The sequence below is a fragment of the Crotalus tigris genome, unplaced genomic scaffold, assembly GCF_016545835.1.
Source record: "Crotalus tigris isolate CLP2741 ecotype Arizona unplaced genomic scaffold, ASM1654583v1 scf7180000019599.1365583, whole genome shotgun sequence".
Classification (NCBI taxonomy): Eukaryota; Metazoa; Chordata; class Lepidosauria; order Squamata; family Viperidae; genus Crotalus; species Crotalus tigris.
Window position 1 is genome coordinate 290,001 of NW_024097615.1, and position 23,866 is coordinate 313,866.

Consider the following 23,866-nt stretch of genomic DNA (forward strand, 5'->3'; position numbering starts at 1 on the left):
ATGAAGGCACTGTATCAGTATGCTATCACTATGTGGGACCGTAAAAAGTATTAGCAGTCCAATTTTTTTTACAGCCGCATATTCCCCCCCACACACACACACTTTATATTCAGTGCCAGGTCTCATCCATTGCAAATGAACGACCGTTTTGTAGGGTTCTGTAGAGGAGTGTTTTTCTTCTTAACTGACTTTATACAAGGCACCTTAATATTTAGTTTCTGTTTACTGATTTGAGTCATTAGGATTAAAGCTAATGCTTTAAGTGGGCCTCCATCCCATTGCATTATCTATTATTACTGCATCCAGGTTGGGTCACCACATTACAAAAAAGATATCAAAGCTTTGGAAATGGTGCAGAAAAAAAGCAACTAAGATGATTAAAGGCCTGGAGAAGAACGGCTGCAGGAATTGGGTATGTCTAGTTCAGTGGTTCTCAACCTTTCTAATGCCGCGACCCCATAATACAGTTCCCCATGTTGTGGTGACCCCCAACCACTTATACATCACTGGGTGCCAGGGGCGTGGCCAAAAAAAGGGGGGAAAAATGGCGGACAGCCTTGTTTGGCGACCCCCGTGAAATGGTCGTTCGACCCCAAATGGGGTCCCGACCCACAGGTTGAGAACCACTGGTCTAGTTTAATGAAGAGAAGGACCAGGGGGGACATGATTGCAGTGTTCCAAAGAAGAGGGAGTCAAGCTATTTTCCAAAGCAGCTGAAGGCAGGACAAGAAGCAACGGATGGAAACTAAACCAGGAGAGAAGCAACCTGGAACTAAGGAGAAACTTCCTAACAGTGAGGACTGTTTGCCTCCAGATGTTGTAGGTGCTTCATCACTGGACAGTCCCTTTTCCAGAGTCCCTTCCAGCTCTATTTGATTCTGACACGTACTTTTTAGGTCAGTGGTTCTCAACCTGTGGGTCGGGACCCCATTTGGGGTCGAACGACCATTTCACGGGGGTCGCCAAACAACGCAGTCCGCCATTTTTTCCCCCTTTTCCTTAGCTGTGCTACTCCCTTTTATTCTATGGGCTTTTGAAAGCCAATAGAATAGACTCTCTTGAATGGAGTCTAATTCTATTGGCTTTCAAAAGCCAATAGGAATTGTCCAGGCTATCTCTGCCCTGCTGAGCCCGCCAAAAGTCCCATTCTGCAAACGGTGCTGCACCAGTTGAGTAGTCCTCGACTTACAACCGATTGAGTAGTCCTCGACTTACGACCGGTTCGGGGTCGTGGCATTAAAAAGGTTGAGAACCACTGTTCTAGGTGAACATTCTTTGTTTTGTTTACTGCCTCCTTTTCATTCATATAGAAAAAAAAGATCTACTGACACCTGCCCTTAAAATGTCTCTTTGCTGTAATTTTAAAGGCCATCCCGTTGCATTTTGTGAGACTGACTTTTGACCTCTAACATCTGGAGTTGATAAAGTGATTATGCAGACAAATGGCAATACCAGGGAGAAATCAGTCCCCATTAGCATATTACTAGGGGGCTGAGATTAATCAGTGTTGTTTTTTTTAATGTTAAGCTTTCTGATCTGCTAATCTGCCTTACAAGAAAAACAATTAAGAAGCCATATCAGACTCACCATGCTAGCTTTATTTACTTATGTTCCATTCAAAAATCAGTGGGGTAGCACAAATAATGTACTTGAAGCAGAGACTTCGGCTGTAATTCCTGAGGTCCCTCGGGACCACTTTTGCCTATTAAAAACAGATTTAAGCTCAGAAGATCACTCATTTTTAAGCATTCACGTTTGCCTCCTAGTTACATTTGGAATAAACCTTGCTGTAAATGCTTCCACAAGGGGCTAACAGTATTTTATCCAATGTGATGATTACATTTGTTTAGTACAGGACACATATAAAGTATGCTTAGCCATCCTTAGGATGAAAACCTCACTAACACGAAGCTCGACAAATGCATTTATTTGTTGACTTGTGTTTTTATCAAGATAAGTAAGTCACGGCGTAGTAGCTGTGCTTTCCTCCTAGATTACCAGATCAAAGGTTTCCCATCCGAGTATTGGAATCCCACAGTTTTTGAAATCTGTAGGTTAATCTAGGACATGGGTCTTCGAACTTGGCAACTTTAAGGCTTGTGGACCTCAACTCTCAGTCACCACAATGTAAAAAAGATGTTGAGACTCTGGAAAGAGTGCAGAGAAGAGCAACAAAGATGATCAGGGGACTGGAGGCTAAAACATAGGAAGAACGGTTGCTGGAATTGGGTAGGTCTAGTTTAATGAAAGGAAGGACCAGGGGTGACAGGATAGCAGTCTTCCAGTATCTCAGGGGTTGCCCCAAAGAAGAGGGAGTCAAGCTATTCTCCAAAGCGCCTGAAGGCAGGACAAGAAGCAATGGATGGAAACTAACCAAGGAGAGAAGCAACCTGGAATTAAGGAGGAATTTCCTGACCATTAGAACAATTAACCAGTGGAACAACCTGCCTCCAGAAGTGGTGAATGCTCCAACACTGGAAGTTTTTAAGAAGAGACTGGACAGCCATTTGTCCAAAATGGTATAGGGTTTCCTGCCTGAGCAGGGGTTGGACTAGGTGACCTCCAAGGACCCTTCCATCATCATCCATCATCATCATCATCATCAATAATAATATTAGTAATAGGCTCCTTGGGTGCAATCCCAAAACAACTGGAGCACCCCTTGAACACCATCATCGGCATTGACAAATTCGCTATTAGTCAATTGCAAAAGGTGGCCTTACTAGGAACTGCTTCCATCCTGCGACGATACCTGTAATACCATCAAACATCCACATCTGCCTATCCCAGGTCCTGGGTAAGGACTCGATAGGTAGACAAAATGCCAAATCCAGTCTGAACATCTGGCTGACTGTGCGATGATCCATAATAATAATAATAATATCCTGATGAGAACCTTAGATCCAGTTTACAGAAAATATGGCTAAAAGAAAGAAGCTGGAAAAAGGATTGGGGCTACTCTTCTCTAAATGAATATGGGTTCCGTAAAGCTTTCTCCATCCATTCATATCAAAATACATCTTCCCTTGCATCCATTTCTTTAGACAGCAGAACACAACATTTTCTGTGTGTCGTGGGGATGAACAATGAATCAGTCATTCCAAAGAGGACTTGCGCACAATCAAATTGTTATTCCCTTTTCCCCTTTGATCAATATTTCAGTAACCGCCTAATATCATAGTTCTTCCTCTGTATTTATACGTGTTCGCCAAAGTCCCTTGATTTTAGATGTCTAGTGATCAATTCCGCTCCCCCCCCTCCCCCAAATCCTCAAGTTGACAGCAGACAACTACACAAAGTCAGGACTCGGAGCTCTTTCTGACCTCCCTTTTAACAAATACATATGCTTAATACATTGACAAAGAATCTAATTCAGTGTCTTGGGGAAATTATGCAAATGGAAGGCGATGCTCACCTCCCAGCAGCCCCCCCCCCATTTGCATATTTGTAACTCATGTCAGCTTGAAGTCATAAATCCCTAAGACAAAAAATACATTTCCAGTGGATTCTGACAAAGGACTCTTGCTTGGGAAATGCTAATTAAGAACCCATCACATTCAGGTCATTGAAGGAAAGTTGAAGGAAAGAATTTAAATTCACCAACGGCCGGGGAAACACCACGGTTATCTTTGTAAAACGAGCAGCCTACAAATATTGAAATATTTTAACTTCCTTGCATTCCAAAACACATTGTAATTGAGTGTGTTACCTCTCTTTGCAGCTCTAGATTTTCAGTCTGGCCTAGGCAGATTACTGAAATTACGCACAAGTAGCAGCTTTTGAGAAACATTGCTACGTTTCACGTGTTCCTGATTAAAGGTTTACCAGAAAGCTATAAAACGCTGCCACTGTTTAAAAATTCACAGTTTTTGCAAAAGCCCAAGTATAAATATTCTGACATATTTTAACACCATTTAACCAACAGGCTAGAACTTCAAGAAAACCAGGGTCTAATTTGAAAGCTCTCCTTTATATCAGAGCGATGTGGGTTTTTAATAATAGAAAAACCCCTATAAAATCATTGTGTTGTATGAAGTAAGCTAAATCTGGTATAAACCCACTGGATTGGAAATAAAAAGGGCCTTTATTGTTAGTATATTCCCCTTTCTGGTGCTTAATAATTTATCAACCCGTGCTGACTCCCAATTGATTGCACAAGCCAGCGGTAGTTTTAGACACTGCTTCTATTCTATCCAACTCGATGGATGTAATCACCTGGAGCAAAAAATTGATCAGTAGCTGTACATTAGATAGGAGTGTGGTTCACTTAGGGCTTCCTTCGAAATGCCGGTTGGGGGTTGTTAATTGAGTAATTCCTCGGACTTTATTGGGATTATGGCAAGAGGGCTGGTTCCAGAATCACCCCGTAAATTATTCTAGTTTTTTTAAAACGGATAAAATACTGCAACAGCTACAAGGAACGTTCCTAATGCACTACGACAGAGGTGGGCAATCTTGGCTCGTTTATGACTCGTGGACTTCAACTCCCAGAATTCCTGAGCCAGCATGGGCTCAGCTTGGAAACCTCTCCCTTTCCCCTCAACTAAAACAATGCACAGGATTGAAGGGGAGAATGGGCTTAGATTATTTTTGCATCTTCAGTGTTATGGTTTTCTTATTATTATGCCTAGGCCAGGGGTAGGCAACCCGAGCTCTTTTATGACTTGTGGACTTCAACTCCCAGAATTCCTGAGCCAGCCACGCTGAGGGGAAAGGGAGAGGTTTCCAAGCTGAGCCAGGCTGGCTCAGGAATTCTGGGAGTTGAAGTCCACCAGTCATGAAGGGGCCATAGTTCCCCCATGCTGGCTCAGGAATTCTGGGAGTTGAAGTCCACAAGTCTCAAAGTCGCCAAGGTTGAGGACCCCTGATATAGGGCAGGGGTGGGGAACCTTGGCTCTTTTATGACTGGTGGACTTCAACTCCCAGAATTCCTGAGCCAGCCGTGCTGAGGGGAAAGGGAGAGTTTCCAAGCTGAGCCATGCTGGCTCAGGAATTCTGGGAGTTGAAGTCCACCAGTCATAAAAGAGCCAAGAGAGTCATATCCTAGAGACTCATCCACACAAGTTGATGTTGAGCACATTTTTTTTTGCTTCTTCTTCATAAAGGTCCTTTAGCACCCAAAAGGACAACTCTTATGGAAGGCTGAGGAGCACAGTTGGAACAGAGATTTGATTTGCTCCTCCTTCAACTCAAGCATAAAAGAGGCTGAGAAATTATGTACTGTATTCAACCCAGATGAACATTGCAAGTGTTTTACTGGGATTGTGTCAATCTCCCCTTGAGAGACACAAGCATGGAAGACAAACCATTAAGATACAAACGATAAGATAGTCACTTCTGACCTGTAAAATCTGTAAAGACCATCTCGTTCTCCACATTTGTCTACAACAGGGGCGTAGTAACACTGTCCTTCCTACAACACTTTTTAGGGGAGGGGGGAATTGCTCCAACTATTCTACGTGAAGGACTTTGAGACCATATATAAATTATATATTATCCCTGTCAGACTTGAAACTCAAGTCTTCAGGCTTCCATTGATCTTGTTTATGACCCTTTGGAAGAGTTAACGCCCTCAACAGGTGATCAGGTTGCTGAAGATGCTCAAATGACCTTGTCTTAATTTGGGTTGTAGAGAACTTTTATTACAGTAAATGCCAGAAAATAAGGGGACAACCATCTATTACGGGATAAGCTCCTTCTCTCGGCTTTCGTGGGCTCGGATTGGGCATGATATATAGCCCCTATCTCTAACAGTTTCACTCTAAAGTAATATACAACAGAGAAAGGCATAATAAGACTGGAGTGACATATATATTGTTCCAACAGACAATAAAACTCAAGGGGGAGATAATTCAGCGGAAGTCTTCCTTACCTTTTTAAATAGTGTGTGATTTAGTGAGTCTTAGTTGCCACAGACTTTGCCTCTACTCCAAATGACACAAACTCTTATTTTTTTCAAAAAAAAAATAATAATAATGATGCGCCCGGTCACTTTTCTTTAGTACCTGCTGTTTCTGTATTAAATCACTTGAATATTCCAAGCATTTATAAGGAAAAGACAAGCATATGATATACTTAAAAAAAAAAAAAGATAACTAAAGCCCTGCCAGTGTCATGTCTGTAACACACCAGGATTGTTTAGATTAACTGCAGCATAATTACTTTTTGCTGGTACCTTTTTCTGTTTTCCATAGAGGTCTTGCTTTGTACGCATGCGTATATTCATTTTCGCAGCCGAGGTCTACAGCGAATGCTAAGTCTATGGAAATATGCTTTACTTACAGCACCACAAAATTTCCTAGCTGTAATTTTCCCCTTGCCTCCCCCCCCCCTTTTTTTCTGTACAAAGAAATATTTTATGCCATTGTAGCCTGGAATCCTAGATAGGAAAGGATTCTCAGCGGGATTACTTCTGAATAAGCATATAAGTTTGCGTAATTAACTTCTGCTTTCATATTATTTTTCATTTTTATTTCACCTTTGCGCTTCTTTGTTTGACTAGTGGTCCTTCAAGAAAAAACTCTTTTTCACTTACATGTTATATATCACCAAAAAATCAGTTTTGTTTTTTTTAAAAAAATAGCAAACTAAAAATAATACCACAGTGATAATAGATGAGAAACTATACACGCTACAATAATTTAAAATCTCTATACCTAAAAAGAAAGGGGGGGGGAACTAAAACCATACGATTTGAGGATCCAGTGTTTTTCCATCATGGAACTAACTAATTTCCACTACCATGCTAAGAGATGAAGCAAAAAATAAAAAAATAAAAAATCTGGTCCATTGATTCTAACCCATAGAATATCGGTAGGCTTTTGAAGATTTCCTGGTTTTTTTCTAGGACCTTAAAAGTGCAAGGTAGATTTTAAGACTTTCCAGATAGCTTAACCTCCATTTTTAGAAAAGCAGCAGAAATAATTTGGGGAAGACCCAAATTCTTGGGAAATTATTCTGGGCTACTTCCAACTGGGCAGTTGGCTTTAGATCCCACCCATGAATATGGACGAATTTCCAAAATACAGATGAAGTTTTTTGTTATACTTAAAAATATGTATGTACTTTTATTTATAATGTTATGTATTCCATCTGTACCTGAAGCTTCTTCTCTTGTCAAATAATCTTAAGTATCAACAACAAAATAGAAAAGGTTACAAGCAATACTAAATGGTTTTTTTAAAAAAAAAAACAATATTTCAAAGCCCAATGAAAGAAATACTGTACATTGAGAATATAGGAAAATATAGTTTTGAAGCTCAGGGCAAAGAATAAAGTTATTTCACATTATAAAGTTGTATCATTTATATTAGATAATATATATGTGTAACATAGCATTCTATTTGTGTGTGTGTGTGTATGTATGTATGTATGTATATGTGTGTGTGTGTGTGTATATATATATACATACATACACACACACATACATACATACATACATACATACACACACACAGGGCTTTTTTGTCATAGAACGCCCAGAACGGAGTTCCGGCACCTTTTTTGGATGGAACCTTGTAGGGTAGGCAAGGCGGGTTGTATGATGTGTGTGAGTTCCGGTACCTTTTTTTTTTTTTTTTTTTAGAAAAAAAGCAATATATATATATATATATATATATATATATATATATATATATATATATATATATATATATATATACACACAGAGACACACACACACACACACACAAAATAGAATGCTATGTTACACAACTGAATTTCTTATATACATTCTTTCTGGAGAAATAAAATGAAACTGTTGAATGAATAATCATGAATATTTATTTTGTCTCTACCTTGTAGGAATAATGTCTGATCACCAATTTGGGAATCAATTCATGTGTAGTGTGGTTGCGTCACATGTCAGCCATCTTCCGACCACAAACCTCAGTTTTGTTTGGATTGCTCCTCCTGCAGGAACAGGCTGTGTGAATTTCATGTAAGTAATTGTTGTTGTTGCTGTTGTTGTTATTGTGAAGGTTACTGTAGGTCCAGGAGAAGTGGGGGCGGAGTTAAAAGAGGCATCAGCCTAGAATCCCCATGTAGTCACAAGCAAACTTTGAATTCCATTGACCCTTATCTAACTTTAAGCAGATGCTAACCATAATTGAAGAGATTCCTGTGATTAGGGTGTTTAGCAATGTCAATTTAATTCATGTGTGGACCTTATCTTTTGTGCCTGACAGTTCCTTTATGGCAGAAGGACTGTAGAAGATAATATATGTATAAATAATAATTTACCTTCATAAATCTTAACATCCCTGAATTATGGTTTCAATCTTTCCTTTTGCTATGGCAAATCTTGTACAGGGTAAGTTGCCAAGCATCTGAATTTTCATCACATGATCATGGGGATGCTATAACGATTGTAACTGTGAAAAAAGATCATTAGTCACCTTTTTTTAAGTGCCATTGTAACTTTGAACGGTCATTAATGAACTGTTGTAAGTTGAAAACTGCCTGTATCAAGAGTTAGTAAATGTACACCTGGATAAGATGGCGCTTCTCCAAAGCCACGTATGTGGCTGTTCTAAGTGGATCAATTTCCAGGCTTCTCAAACCGTAAAACGAAATTACAAATTGGATTCCACCGTGACTGGTGAAAATCAATTTACAACATTGATTTGCTTTTGAGAACTGGAAAATTTTACATTTCAGAAACAGGATAATGATATCTATTGTTGGTGCAAATAATGTAATGAAATCTCATTACTGTTATTCCGGTACGCAATGGACTGTAAAGCCAATATTATGAGGATTTAACGTATCTTGAAGCATGCAGCATTATTACAAGATATTCTTGGAGACGTTATTTCACTAAGACGTTTATACTATGATTTTAAGAATGAACATAAAGTCATTCTTGGACAGTGATTTCATAAATAAATGCTTGATTTTAACCCAAAATATTGTATGATATCTGCTTAAAAGAATTAATTTGGTTATGACAGTAGCCTAATAGGCATTATCTTATTATTTTCCCATTGACTTGTATATACCCAACAGCTCTAAAAGATAAACCAATTAACAGCTTACAAAAAGATACATTTATTTAGGAGTTGAGATTTAAACTGAAGGCTTCAGTTCATATTCTTTCCAGCTTCTGTCTCACAAATCAATAAGATTTGACTCCTTGTATATATTACTTTCCGTTTTATTGGTGTTTTTTCCCCATCCACTGACAAGTTTATTTTTATGCTCTTGAGCTTGTGAGCCCAGGCATAAAACATTACAAAGTTTTTCTCCTTTCACCCACCTGACCTCTGAATAGCAACTTAACTTCTTGGCAACCTAGTTTATGTGTTGGAAATTACAGTATAGGATAGTTTTATTCTTAGTCTATTCTTCCTTGATTAATATGGTCTGTTCTTCACTGAATTGTTTGTTCGGTTCTGATTTGTTATAAATATACTAAAGATACTCCAAACATACTGTTATGCTATGAGGACTTGGTAACATACCACAGAGTGTTAGGTGGTCCTAACAAGTAAGGGGTGGTGATGATGGTGATTTAATCAGAACATTCCATCTTGGGAAAGTCTCACTTTGTAGAACTGTCCTGGCTTCTATCCTGCTCACCATATAAAATAATAATGATAATAATAATAATAATAACAACAACAGCAGCAGCAGCAGCAGCAGCAGTAGTAGTAATAGTAGAGTTGGAAGGGACCTTGGAGGTCTTCTAGTCCAACCCCTGCCCAGGCAGGAAACCATATAGGGTTAGGTCACCATGAACTCATAGAGCAAAATGGACATTGCCATAAAACTCGGAGTGCTTGGGTATGGTTAGGAGGGCAGTGACTTTTCTAGGCTGCCCTATCTATGTTTCCTGGTAAAATATATGGGAAAATCCCATTGGAGGAAAATTCCACTTAGGGTTAGGGTTAGGTTGCCATGAACTCGTAGAGCAAAATGGACATCGCCAACAAACTCGGAGTGCTTGGGTATGGTTAGGAGGGCACTGACTTTTCTAGGCTGCCCTATCTATGTTTCCTGGTAAAATACATGGGAAAATCCCATTGGAGGAAAATTCCACTTAGGGTTAGGGTTAGGTCAACATGAACTCATAGAGCAAAATTGACATTGCCAACAAATTTGGAGTGCTTGGATATGGTTAGGAGGGCACTTAGTTTTCTAGGCTGCCCTGTCTATGTTTCCTGGTAAAATACATGGGAAAATCCCATTGGAGGAAAATCCACTTAGGGTTAGGGTTACGTCACCATGAACTCCTAGAGCAAAATGGACATCGCCAATGAACTCGAGTGCTTGGGTATGGTTAGGAGGACACTGACTTTTCTAGGCTGCCCTATCTATGTTTCCTGGTAAAATACATGGGAAAATCCCATTGGAGGAAAATTCCACTTAGTGTTAGGGTTAGGTCGCCATGAACTCGTAGAGCAAAATGGACATCGCCAACAAACTCGGAGTGCTTGGGTATGGTTAGGAGGGCACTGACTTTTATAGGCTGTCCTATCTATGTTTCCTGGTAAAATACATGGGAAAATCCCATTGGAGGAAAATTCCACTTAGGGTTAGGGTTAGGTCAACATGAACTCATAGAGCAAAATGGACATCGCCAACAAACTCGGAGTGCTTGAGTATGGTTAGGAGGACACTGACTTTTCTAGGCTGCCCTATCTATGTTTCCTGGTAAAATACATGGGAAAATCCCATTGTAGGAAAATTCCACTTAGTGTTAGGGTTAGGTCGCCATGAACTCGTAGAGCAAAATGGACATCGCCAACAAACTCGGAGTGCTTGGGTATGGTTAGGAGGGCACTGACTTTTATAGGCTGTCCTATCTATGTTTCCTGGTAAAATACATGGGAAAATCCCATTGGAGGAAAATTCCACTTAGGGTTAGGGTTAGGTCAACATGAACTCATAGAGCAAAATGGACATCGCCAACAAACTCGGAGTGCTTGGGTATGGTTAGGAGGGCAGTGACTTTTTTGGGCTGCCCTATCTATGTTTCCTGGTAAAATACATGGGAAAATCCCATTGGAGGAAAATTCCACTTAGGGTTAGGGTTAGGTCGCCATGAACCCGTAGAGCAAAATGGACATTGCCAACAAACTTAGAATGCTTGGGTATGGTTAGGAGGGCAGTGACTTTTCTAGGCTGCCCTATCTATGTTTCCTGGTAAAATACATGGGAAAATCCCATTGGAGGAAAATTCCTATATTTTGGCCACTACTGTGTATAGGAAGTATAGGCAGAACTACAGATTACACATGGCTTGAAGGACCTTTTCTGTTGGGGTGGGTGGGAGAAAAACGCAAAGTAGGAACAGGAAGGTTATTTTTTTTCAGATGCAATTCTTCTGTCTACTCCTTTCCCCCTTTGTAATTGCATCATTTTGTTAGAGACACGCAACCTGTAATTGCACTGACTAAATGACAAGATGTCATTTAAGGGTACTTTGAAATACCTCGGTTGCCAGCGTTTATGTGAGCAATACGTAAGAAGCAGTTGAAGCCGACAGCGTTCATTAAAAAAAAGGTTCAGTTTGTGATGGATTTCTGTTTGAGAAAGTCAAGAGACTTGCTAATCTACAGGACTGCAAACTGTCAAACTTCCTACATTGATACCAGTAAGAGAAAGATCCCACTAGCTTTAGTAATGAAGAGGCAGTTTATTCTTCATAGACGCTCCAATCTGGCCTCCTGAGTGACAGATCGCAGCTTTGCTAATTAGCCCCTGATATTTTGCAAAGCTGATGTTTATTTCGGCTGAGAACCCAACAGAAGCTTCCATAGCAGCTTGCAAATACCAAAGACCTTTTCTGGGTTTTATCACAGATTGGGGATGTTGTCTGAAAACCTATTAGATGGCGTCTGTGTGAGTGATTAGAAGGGGAAATGGAGCGGAAAAATGTACCCCAAGGTTGGCTTGGAAACAGGTTGAGAGACCTAGAGGGCGATGTCTTGTTTTTGCCTTACAGCTGTTAGCAAATCCATATATTTCTATGGGTATTTTTTTTTCTTTTTGCCGGAAACTGGCTGAAAACACTAGAAACTGGCAAAAAAAAACCAATCGAAAATCAGTCATGTGACCCTGGGATGCTTTAATCAGCCATAAAGGCGAGCCAGTTGTGAAACACCAAAATGCAGTCACGTGACAAAGGGAGTGGGTGCATATGCAGCCATCAGACTCCAGAACTGTTGTAATTTGGAACGGCCGTTAAGTGATCAGTCATTAAACAAGGACTACCTGTATAACGGAAGTTCTGATACACTAGGCGTGCATAGCTTCAGGAGGTGGGAAAATAGGACTGACTGTTCTGTCCCAGCCTATGTGAGTCCTTGTTAAGCTCACAAGGAGAAACCTCTCTTCCAACAATCAGGCTGGAACTAATCCCCTTTTATTATTCACAGACCTGAATCAGTGTCCAAGGCAAACAAACACAGTCCACAGAAACTCAATTCCTTAGCACGAATAGCTGTCTTCAGCCACCAGCATCTCCCACACCTTCCTTTTTATAATTTAGCCAAGGCGTGGTTTCCTAATGCCCTCTCCTTTGACTTTGGAGCCACCCAATTGCATTCTTCTGTCCTACTCGCTTCTCTTGCCGGCACTTTCATGCATCCGGGATTTGTCCCAGCTGTTCTTCATCACTGTCCAACTCAGGCTCCCAGCATAACTGTGTCTCAGCTGAGCGTGAGTAGGGGGGTCAGGCTCCTCGTCCGACTGTAAGTCTTGGAGCTCCTCAGAGCTTTCTCTGACTCTGATGTCACTCCAGGCCCCCCCCCTCCTCCAATTCCTCAGACTCAGCTGGCGGATCCACTGGCTGGCGAGGAATCACAACACTTACGATCACAAATCTCTGTCGCAAAACAGGTGTTATGTGCGGTTCCCACCCCATTCAACAACCTTTCTCGCCCCGGTTGTTAAATGAATCGCTGCAATTGTTAGTAACACTGTATCTGGCTTCCCGTTTGACTTTGTCAGAAGATTGGAAAAGGGGATCTCATGATCCCAGGATACGGCAACCGTCATAAATACGAGTCAGTTGCCAAGCGTGTGGATTTCGATCATGTGAATGTGGGGATGCGGCAACGGTCATAAGTGTGAAAAATGGTCATAAGTCTCTCTATTTGGTGCCGTCGTACCTTTGAACGGTCACTAAACAAACCGTTGTAACTGGACGACTACTTGTACTCCTGGAGTAGGATCCAGTCGTATTTTTCCCCACCATTTGAAAAAATTGAAAATTGTTTTCTTCTTTCACATCCTGGAGAAGTGCCACTTTAGCTGACTGTGTTCAGCAGGTCAGCGGTTCAAATCTCACCGGCTCAAGGTTGACTCAGCCTTCCATCCTTCCGGGGTAGGTAAAATAAGGACCCAGATTGTTGGGGGCAATGTAAATATATATATATACATTGCTTACTGGTGTACACCGCTTAGAGAATGCTCGCACTTAAAGCGGTATATAAGTCTCATAAATAAAATAAAATAAAATAAAATAAATTTGATTTACGGTCATTCGGGTCTGTTTGGCCACTGGTCTGTTCTTCCCAGAAAGAAATGTTTCGGAAGAATTTTCAGCCCACCCAAAACACTGACTTTGTATCTCAGAATAATATAACATGGACTTTTTCTAAATGCTTCACCGTAGAGAGTCGCCACTTTTGTGTTGAAAAATATTGCCTTAGGAAGCAGAGCCAGACAATGGAACATATTACAGAAACTGGAGCAGAACCAAAGTGGAAAGTAATCCATTAGGATAGATCTTGGCAAAACAAGAACATAATCAATCATGTCTTGTTAGTTCAGAAGGTGGAATAAATATCAATATATTTTTGTGGTTTGCTACTTGAACCTCGTTGGTTTCTGGTAACGGATCAGTAAAATGGGAGCGCGTGGCATGTTAAGGCCAAGTTAGAGTAAAATAAGCTAAAAAGAAAGTGATACTTTAGTAACAGCAAATGCAACTTAGCGCTAAGGAACTTATGATAATTAATATATACTTTGAATAAATTGAGGATTTCTTCAGTGGCAGTTAAAAAAATGAGTGGTCTACAAACCAATAGGGCTAGCTTTAAATCAAATGTGCTTGCAATGAATGTTTGGGTACATGTTCTCCATTTATTGAACTTTTAATATTTAATTTTTTACTGCATTTCTACTCCATCACTTAACTGTTTTTAATTCCAGTAACAGAGGTCTTTCGTTGTACTTTTAGATCGTATTGTTATTTTCATCTCTGTTTTGCTAATGTCCTTAAAAGTGGTAATTCCATATCTTTTCTTTCATTTCTATAATTTTGTAAATTTCTGAGCTCAAATCTTGGGGACATCCAGATCTTAATAATAAAAAAGTGCTCTCTAAATTTTATCTGAGCCTTATTTCCTAGGAACAACTCACAATTCCTTCAATGTGCATTCAAGTTAACGAGTTACAAACATTAACTGAGAAAAAGTACGAGAAACCATGACCTTGGCGCTACATAATATTACAAAAAAATATGTAAGCATTTCCATGTAATGCTTGTTTGCTTCGGGGTCTCAGAACAATGAAAACCAAAGCAAACAAGACATTAAAAAGTTTGTGCAAAGTAGGATTGAAACAATAAATAATAGAAAACGGACAGCTTCATTGCTAGGAACTTAGCAAGCATGTTGATGGTTGCCCATGTTTGATCTTACAGGAGAAAAAGTCTGCTGCCTTTTGATCGGAGGGACAATTAAAATGTCTGACAGTGAAATTTATGAGCACCAGATGCTGTGGGTGATTTAATAGACTCTATGTGAGCTACTGACTCCACCTCTGAATTACAAACAGTATGTGGTTATCATATAGAACAGTGGTGGCAAACCTATGGCACGGGTGCCAGAGGCGGCATTCAGAGCCCTCTCTGTGGGCACGCACGCTGTTGCCCCAGCAGAGTTTGCCAGAGTAGCGAGCACATGGCTTTTGGAAGTGATGGGGCAGGAAGTGAGCGAGCAAGTAGCATTGGCCTCCTGAGGATGCTCCGGAGATGGCAAGGGACTAGTCCCCACTGCCCTGGTCCCGGCCCGCCCATGCCCACCCAGGCTGCCGTGACCACTGCAGCTATGTCCACCCAGTGGCCATGCCAACACCCACCCAGTGGGCCACACACACACCCCGCTCCCCCCTGAGAGCACCATAATGCTGATGCGGCCCTGGCACTTTGCGATAAATAAGTGGGTTTTGGGTTGCAGTTTGGGCACTCAAGTCTCTAAAAGGTTCGCCATCACTGATATAGGAGAATAGTATAAATATAATCTTTCTCAGCCCAACCTGCCTCACAAGAGTGTGCTGGATTTTCTTTGCCATCTTGAGTTATTTGTAAAAAGATAAAAAGAACAAATAAATGGGATGGGTTGAGAGCGGAACACAAAAAGGCTACTTTGAGAGAGAGGGGGATGTCTTTAAAGCAGTGTTTCTTAACCTTGACAATTTTAAGGCATGTGGACTTCAACTCCCAGAATTCCACAGCCAGCAATATTGGCTGTGGAATTCTGGGAGTTGAAGTCCACATGCCTTAAAATTGTCAAGGTTGAGAAACACTGCTTTAAAGAGACTGAAAGAGGGACTATGAAAAGGATATTTTCCAAACAAGCTATATCACACTTGTAATTTCTGATATTTTTCACAAAAAAGAGATACTTAGCCAAGCCTTTTTTTTTTCCTGTCGAGGAACACAATCAGCCACCTTGTTCCATTTGGATCATTGTCAGTTCATCCAGGGACCATGATAGTTCCCAGACTTTTCTATCCACCTGGCAATAGACTATGAACATGTCTCTGGATCAAAATGAGATGAAAAATTACCTTGGCTGTTTTGTCAAAGCCATTTGCTGCAGATTTTATGAGCTTCAAACATGCCGTTGGTAAGGGATGATAACACAGCCAGCTAAAGCATCTGCCTGGAAAGATACTACTTTAATGATGGACCCCCCCCCCCAACGTTTTTTTCTGCAAATGACTCTTCAAGAATAGCTTTCTCTTCAAAGACAAATGCTATCGTGCACAAACCTGTGGTTGAGGATCCAGAAGGGGCCAAACTGAAAAGCGGATTGAATAAAGACTTTATGTTGGTTCCTTTCCAAAAACAATAAAAAAACCAAAAACAATGGAATCTTGCACCTCTTGGAACGAAATTTGGGGGTATACAACTTCCATTAAAACCCCCAAGGTGCTTTTTCAGGAGGCAACTGGATTTCCTTGTGTTTCTTTGAAGACATTTTGCTTCGTAGCCAAGAAGCTACTTCAGCTCTGACCGGATGGTGGGAAGGACTGGGAAGGACTGAGGAATTTTGGGAGTTGAAGTCTACAAGTCATAAAGGGGCCAAGTTTGAAAACCCTTGTATAGATAGATAGATAGATAGATAGATAGATAGATAGATAGATAGATAGATAGGGGGGGAGAGAGTAGATGGATGGATGGATAGATACACAGATAGACAGACAGACAGACAGATAGATAGATGGATGGATGGATAGATAGATGGATGGATAGAGAGGGGGGGGAGAGAGAGTAGATGGATGGATGGATGAGAAAGATGATAGATAGATAGATAGATAGATAGATAGATAGATAGATAGATAGATGATAGAGATAGATTATATAGAGAGATAGATGGATGAGATAGAATAGATAGATAGATAGATAGATAGATAGATAGATAGATAGATAGATAGATAGATAGATAGATAGATAGATAGATGGATGGATTAGATGGATTAGATAGAGAGATATAGATAGATGGATGAGAGAGAGAGAGAGAGATAAAGAAAAATAGATAGATAGATTAGATAGAGAGATATAGATAGATGGATGAGAAAGGATAGATAGATAGATAGATAGATAGATAGATAGATAGATAGATAGATAGAGATTAGATAGAGATAGAGTAGATAGATGGATGATAGAATAGGTAGATAGATAGATAGATAGATAGATAGATAGATAGATAGATAGATAGATAGATTAGATAGAGAGATATAGATAGGTGGTTGAGAAAGAAATATTGATAGATAAAGAAAAATAGATAGATAGATAGATAGATAGATAGATAGATAGATAGATAGATAGATGATAGAGATAAATAGATTAGATAGATAGATGGATGAGATAGGATAGATAGATAGATAGATAGATAGATAGATAGATAGATAGATAGATAGATAGATAGAAATAGACTAGATAGAGAGATATAGATAGGTGGATGAGAAAGATGATAGATAGATAGATAGATAGATAGATAGATAGATAGATAGATAGATAGATAGATAGATAGATAGATAGATAGATAGATAGAATAGACCAAAGGTCTTCAAACTTGGCCCTTTGATGTCTTGTGGACGTCAACTCCCAGAATTCCTCAGCCAGGAACGTTGGCTGAGGAATTCTGGGAGTTGAAGTCCACAAATCATAAAAGGGCCAAGTCTGAAGACCCCTGCTGTAAAGGCTATAACAATAAAGTACTGTAGAATTCCATAGGAGTCTTTTTTCTGACACAGTCTATCTTGAAGGGCTGACATCCTTCTCCCCGTGCCCAGCTGCGTGCATCCAAGCAAGGAAAGAAGTGGGTGATTACATCTGAATTTTTGGACACACAACTAATGTCTCTACTGACTTCTCCATCGTTCCCTCCTGGTTTTTCTGCTGGGTCTCCCAGGCTTGCTGATTGATTGAAAACATCCCTTGGAGAACTGAGCAAACTCCACATGATTAAAACATTAAAATGACGAATTCCACCACAATATTAGCTCTGATTATGAAGGATCTTTTTATGCAGAGAGGTCCCTGGAGTTAGTACATTTTAGTAATGATGGTTTATTTGAGCAAAGGTCGTTTGCACGCTTGCGCTGCTAAGCCACAATGAAAAATTCCCCAGATATTTTTTTATTAACTCACAGAATTTTGGACATGAAAGTTTGGGACAGCAACAACTCTCCCAATGATACGTTGCAAGGTTTGGAAAGCATGGTGCGGTCCAACGATAAAAATTTTCATTTAAATATTTAAAGACCGTAGTAACAGTGTACTAAACCCGCGAAGCAATCTAAGTGGTTTTCTTGTCAGTCTGCTTCATCTGCTCTTTGTAGCAAGTTTCTCATTCAACATTTAGTTGCTATTCACCCTAATCATAAAGTATTGATCGAAATGAACGCATCTACTATTAATGGGATGGTCAGCTTTGCTTCCGAGGTGTTTTGTGTACAATAGTACACGATTGATTGAGCAGCATTTAATGGCTGCTGTTTGTTTTAGTTTGCCCTTGTTAGTTTAACAATAGAAGAAATACTTTTAGCAGCTGTGGAGGCAAAGGTGCTTATCGCAGCCTTCAGCATAAGGATAAATAATTTACCCGCCAACAAAAGCAACAGTATTATTTAAAAAATAAGGATTTGGTAGAAGAAGTAGTAACGAGCTTTAACCTAAAACTTTTAACCTGGAATCTGGAAACAACAACAAGCCAAAAGCAATTCTAATAAATCCAGGAATAATAATCAAATTACAATCAGACACATTTAAATAGCATTGATTACCTGGTAAAGCCCAGTCAATGAGTTTTCAGTTTCTGCTTTTATTTCAAGACCTTAATTACCTCCTTAGCGTTAATATTTCAAAGCGGTGTAATAGAATTGGAGGGTTTTGTTTGATGAAGAACGCAGGATCTTGCTGTTGCAGTGAAATTCCATCCTTTCACAGGTGAATTCCACATTGTGTGGGACAGAGTTTGCGTCGCAGTGATACAGCAATGTGTTCAATGTTCCACCATCATTGGGACCCTTTGCCGACACCCCTGTCTCCCCACATTGTTCCATAGGCAGGGATGACCCATAGCAGTTGGAGAAAACAGGCAGTGAAATGGACATACTGAAATTAGAAATGCTTGACCCATCTCAGTGATGGGATAGGGCAGGGGTCCTCAACCTTGGCCACTTTAAGACTTGTGGACTTCAACTCCCAGAATTCTGGGAGTTGAAGTCCACAAGACTTAAAGTGGCCACGGTTTGAGGACCTCTGGGATGGAGCATTGCTTGGCTCACATTGGGTGTTGAAGATCCAAAGGTGCTTTTTCCAGAGGCAACTGGACGTTCTTCTTTTTCTCTGAAGACATTTCGCTTCTCATCCAAGAAGCTTCTTCAACTCTGACGTATGTATTTATGGAAGATGTATGGATTTCAGCCGGAGCTGAAGAAGCTTCTTGGACGAGAAGCAAAACGTCTTCCAAGAAAAAGCACCTTTGGGACAACCACGACCTGGATGACTGAGAATCTCCATAGACTGGGGTGTCCAACTTTGGCAAATTTTATGCAGGATCACGTCTGGGTAAAAGTGTTTGAGCCATCTTGTGTTCAGTAAGAGAGGTTCTAGAACAGGGGTGTCCAATCTTGGCAAGTCTTAAGACTTGTGGACTTCAACATGCTGGCTGGGGACTTGTGTGAGTTAAAGTCCATGGGTCTGAAAGTTGCCAAGATGGGATATCTCTGGTCTACAATATGCATTAACAGAAATTTACCCAGGTTGAGAGGAAAGAAACCAGGGCTGGCATCATAGAAGCTAAATATCTTCTGAAGGTCGATATTTTTGTTGTCATTAGTTGCGAAGTCGTGTCTGACCCATCGCGACCCCATGGACAACGTTCCTCTAGGCCTTCCTGTCGTCTACCATCTTCTGGAGTCCATTTAAGCTCACGCCTGCTGCTTCAGTGACTCCATCCAGCCACCCCATTCTCTGTCGACCCATTCTTCTCTTGCCCTCAATCTTTCCCAGCGTCTTCTCCAGGGAGTCCTTCCTTCTCATTAGGTGGCCAAAGTCCTTGAGTTTCAACTTCAGGATCTGGCCTTCTAAGGAGCAGTCAGGGTTGATCTCCTCTAGGACCGACTGCTTTGATCGCCTTGCAGTCCCGGGGACTCACAGGAGTCTTCTCCAGCAGAAGCTAAAAAGACAAATATTTCAATGTTTGCAGACTCTGAAGTGCTCAGCTGGCTGTTGACTAAGCCAGATTCATTTTTGACTACCCACAAGAAGTCTTTCCATCTATTTGAAATATATTGGATGTCTCCATTTTCCAGGTCTGAACTTTTTGGATCTGCTTTGTCCTTGGAGAAAGTTTCCTATGGGTTGCTCACCATGCCAAGAAGCTGTTTTAAATATAGCCAGAGATGGAACTGTGAGCAACTTTACAGATCTCAGTGCACACATTTAAAACTTTAAGGTTCTCACAATCTCAATAGAGAGTCCAGTTTGGCCTAGTGGTTAAGGCTATAAAGCAGCAGACTTTGAGTTTTAGTCCTGCTTCTAGTCATGAAAGCCAGCTAGCGGACCGTGGGCCAGTCCCCTCTCTTTTCAGCCCAGCTCACCTCAACAGGAAATTAGGAGGAGGAAGGGATGTTTGCTGCCTTGAGTTATTTGCAAAAATAATAAAGGTGGTGTGGGAAGTCAGTCCCCCAGAGAAGGAAATATTAAAAGGGCGGGAAAATATATTTCCTCAAAGGATCTTAAAGAGGCAGAAAAGCATGCCCAGTTTTTCTTAATAGCCGCAAGTCTCCCACCCCCAAGCAGAAACCAGCTCTGTAGAAATGCAGATGGAGGCCCCAGCTAGAAGATCAAGAAGACAAAGACACCTAAAATCTACATACCCCACCCAAATTCTAAGAAAAGACATAATAGGATTAACACAGCAATACCAAAGGGCACACTCAGACTCAGGTCAAAGTTCATGCCACAGGAACAACTCCACAAACAAAAGGCTCCAGAGGGTATAAAAACCCACTCCCTACATGTGTTCAGCCCTTTTTTCCACTACTCTTGTTGCCAGAGCCATCTTCCTGTCTGGCTCTCCTCTTCAATAAACTGCAACCTTCTTGCTAAAGCAGTTGCCATGTTGTTTATCCCCAGCTTGGACTGAACCCTGATGAAGACTTTTCTTCCAACAGTGGGATAATAAAATAAATAAATAAATAAGTATAATAAAACTAACAAGAACTCTATGATAATTTTGTGTGCTGCCGCTAAGTTCGCTCCCTTGTGTAGGAACGCTCAAGAATTATTTACAAATCCTGACGTTAACGTTACAGCTTGAAGTTGGATTTTGTGCAAAGTTCTTGTTCAGTTTTCTCCAGGAGCACAATATTTAAGCGCCTGCACAGGAAAACTTCAGTTGCATTCTCTCCAGACACTTTTGACCTCCACATTTTTCTAACTCGCTGGGGAAGGTGAGAAACAACCCCCCCCCAAACAGGTTGTTTTTCCACATATTGCATCTTGTTGTAACTTGACTCTTTCAAGGGTGCCAAATATATACAGAATGGACTTTTCCCTCCCCCCCTTTTTTTTGGCAGTCATATTATTTCCTACAAAAGTAGAAAATCTGAAGCTCAAAATGGCATGTTATCTTCTGTCTGTGAAACGAGAGTCATTTTGTAATTTCTGGGAACATTATACTATTCTGTCCACCCCCCGTACTTTAGTAAAGCTATAAATCAGTGGTTCTCAACCTTTTTAATGCCGCGACCCCCCAACCGGTCATAAGTCGAGGACTACTCAACCGGTTGTAAGTCGAGGACTACTCAACTGGTACAGCACCATTTGCAGAATGGGACTTTTGGCGGGCTCAGCAGGGCAGAGACAGCCTGGACAATTCCTATTGGCTTTGGAAAGCCAATGGAATTAGACTCTATTCAAGAGAGTCTATTCTGTTGGCTTTCAAAAGCCAATAGAATAAAAGGGAGTAGCAGAGCTAAGGAAAAGGGGGGAAAAAATGGCAGACTGCGTTGTTTGGCGACCCCCGTGAAATGGTCGTTCGACCCCAAATGGGGTCCCGACCCACAGGTTGAGAACCACTGCTATAAATGCTCTCTGATGGTGCCTGGGAATCTCTGTCAGCTGAAGACCTGCCTTTTTGTCTTCTTGCTGACCATGGTGGGTTGACCTTTCTCTCCTAATCCAAGCCCAGTCTCATCAATTGCCAGAATTTGAAAAGTTATCTGGATATTTTTTTAGCTGAAAGGTTCCCAACGACAGCTTCCGGCCCAATTCAATACTTGCAAATCATTTTCATTCTGTTAATCTCGTTTTTGTTCCCTTGCACCCACTCTAGGCCACTTTGGGGTCGGACGGAACAAAAGACAATAAAGGAAAGAATTTTAAACATTCTCAAAACCAAGACAAAGTTCAGTCTGATTTGGTTTGGGTGTTGTTGTTGTTGTTAGGTTTTTTTTGTGTGTGTGTGTCTTGGCTTTTAGGGCAGTTCTACAAATTAGATGCTCTCTCTCTCCTTTTTTTTTTAGTTTTTTTTTTTTTTGGAACAATGATTTATTGCTTTGGACATGCCTGGGACCGGGGGCTGGTTTTAATGAGGCAGGGGTGGCAATCTTTCGCTGGCTAGATTGGGCATTTAGCTTTGGCTGCTGTGAGCAAGGAAATAATGTCAGACGGGCAAAGCTGCAATGTTCTGCCTTTGAGATTGCATTATTTTTTTTTCTTGGTTTCCTTCCAACACGTCAAACCTTTTTCCAGGATTTCACTGGAGGTTCCTGACACGAAGTATGTGCCGCTGAATTTTGATAGCTCTGAAAGGACACAGGGAGAGATAGGAAAGAGACTGGGGGGTGAGGGGCTACAGACCACAAAGTAGAATAAAATTTCAGCTTGAAGCTATCTGCCCCGCATCGTAATTAAAACTAACCGGAGTTTGTTTCAGAAATAGAAATATTCCATACAGCATTAACCTTGCGAACTCTCAAGCTTCCCCCTTCCATTATATATTCAAGATGGACAATATTTAATATTGATTTGCTATGTATGTAGGAATGTGGGTCTATACATATGTTGTTCATAGTATGTTTAGGTGTGTGTCATGTATGTGTTTTACTTTGAGAGCGGGCAACTAAATTTCATTTTTGATGTGTGCCATTGTGCCCACAGTATAAAAATGACAATAAAGGTTATCTTATCTTATCTTATCTTATCTTATCTTATCTTATCTTATCTTATCTTCTTCTTCTCTTCTCTTCTTCTTCTCTTATCTTCTCTTATCTTATCCTCTTTTCTCTTCTCTTCTTCTCTTCTCTTCTCTTCTCTTCTCTCCTCTCCTCTTCTCTTCTTCTCTTATCTTATCCTCTTTTCTCTTCTCTTCTCTTCTCTTCTCTTCTCTTCTTCTTCTCTTCTCTTCTCTTCTCCTCTTCTCCTCTCCTCTCCTCTCCTCTCCTCTTCTCTTCTTCTCTTCTCTTCTTCTCTTATCTTATCCTCTTTTCTCTTCTCTTCTCTTCTCTTCTCTTATCCTCTTCTCCTCTCCTCTCCTCTTCTCCTCTCCTCTCCTCTCCTCTTCTCTTCTCCTCTTCTCTCCTCTTCTCTTCTCTTCTCTTCTCTTCTTCTCTTCCTCTCCTCTCCTCTTCTCTTCTCTTCTCTTCTCTTCTCTTCTCTTCTCTTCTCTTCTCTTCTTCTCTTCTCCTCTCCTCTCCTCTCCTCTCCTCTTCTTAACTGAATACTAACTTAGCCAAACTTTGCTTAATTTCTCAGACAGTTTTGCTACTGCCTAAGGCATTTATTTGTATAAAAGATCTTTTCAAATTACGTTTTTCAAAACCTAAACTGCCATTGAGAGTTCATTTGATACAATGGTTAAAAGACTTTTGGGGTAGAAATTGGGAGACTGTGAGTTCTAGTTTTTCCTTAGGGACAAAGCTGTCTGGGTGACTTTGGGCCAGTCACTCTCTCTCAGCCCTGTGAAGAAGGCAATAACAAGCCAAATCTTGCCAAGAAAATATACCAAACTGACTCTCAGAATAACAGAACGACAGAGTTGGAAGGGACCTTGGAGGTCTTCTAGTCCATCCCTCTGCTCAAGCAATCGATCCCATAACATTGCAGACAAATGGC

General features: G+C 40.7%; 1 protein-coding gene across 4 annotated transcripts in view; it reads left to right on the plus strand.

Annotated features, from left to right (window-relative positions):
* Positions 1 to 23,866, plus strand: part of RELN (reelin) — a 276,773-nt gene that overhangs the window by 51,718 nt on the left and 201,189 nt on the right. For all 4 annotated transcript variants that reach the window (XM_039363759.1, XM_039363760.1, XM_039363761.1 and 1 more), the window contains exon 3: positions 7,804 to 7,939. In XM_039363759.1, coding sequence (XP_039219693.1) covers positions 7,804 to 7,939 — 136 coding nt within the window. The remainder of the gene's footprint in view (positions 1 to 7,803; positions 7,940 to 23,866) is intronic.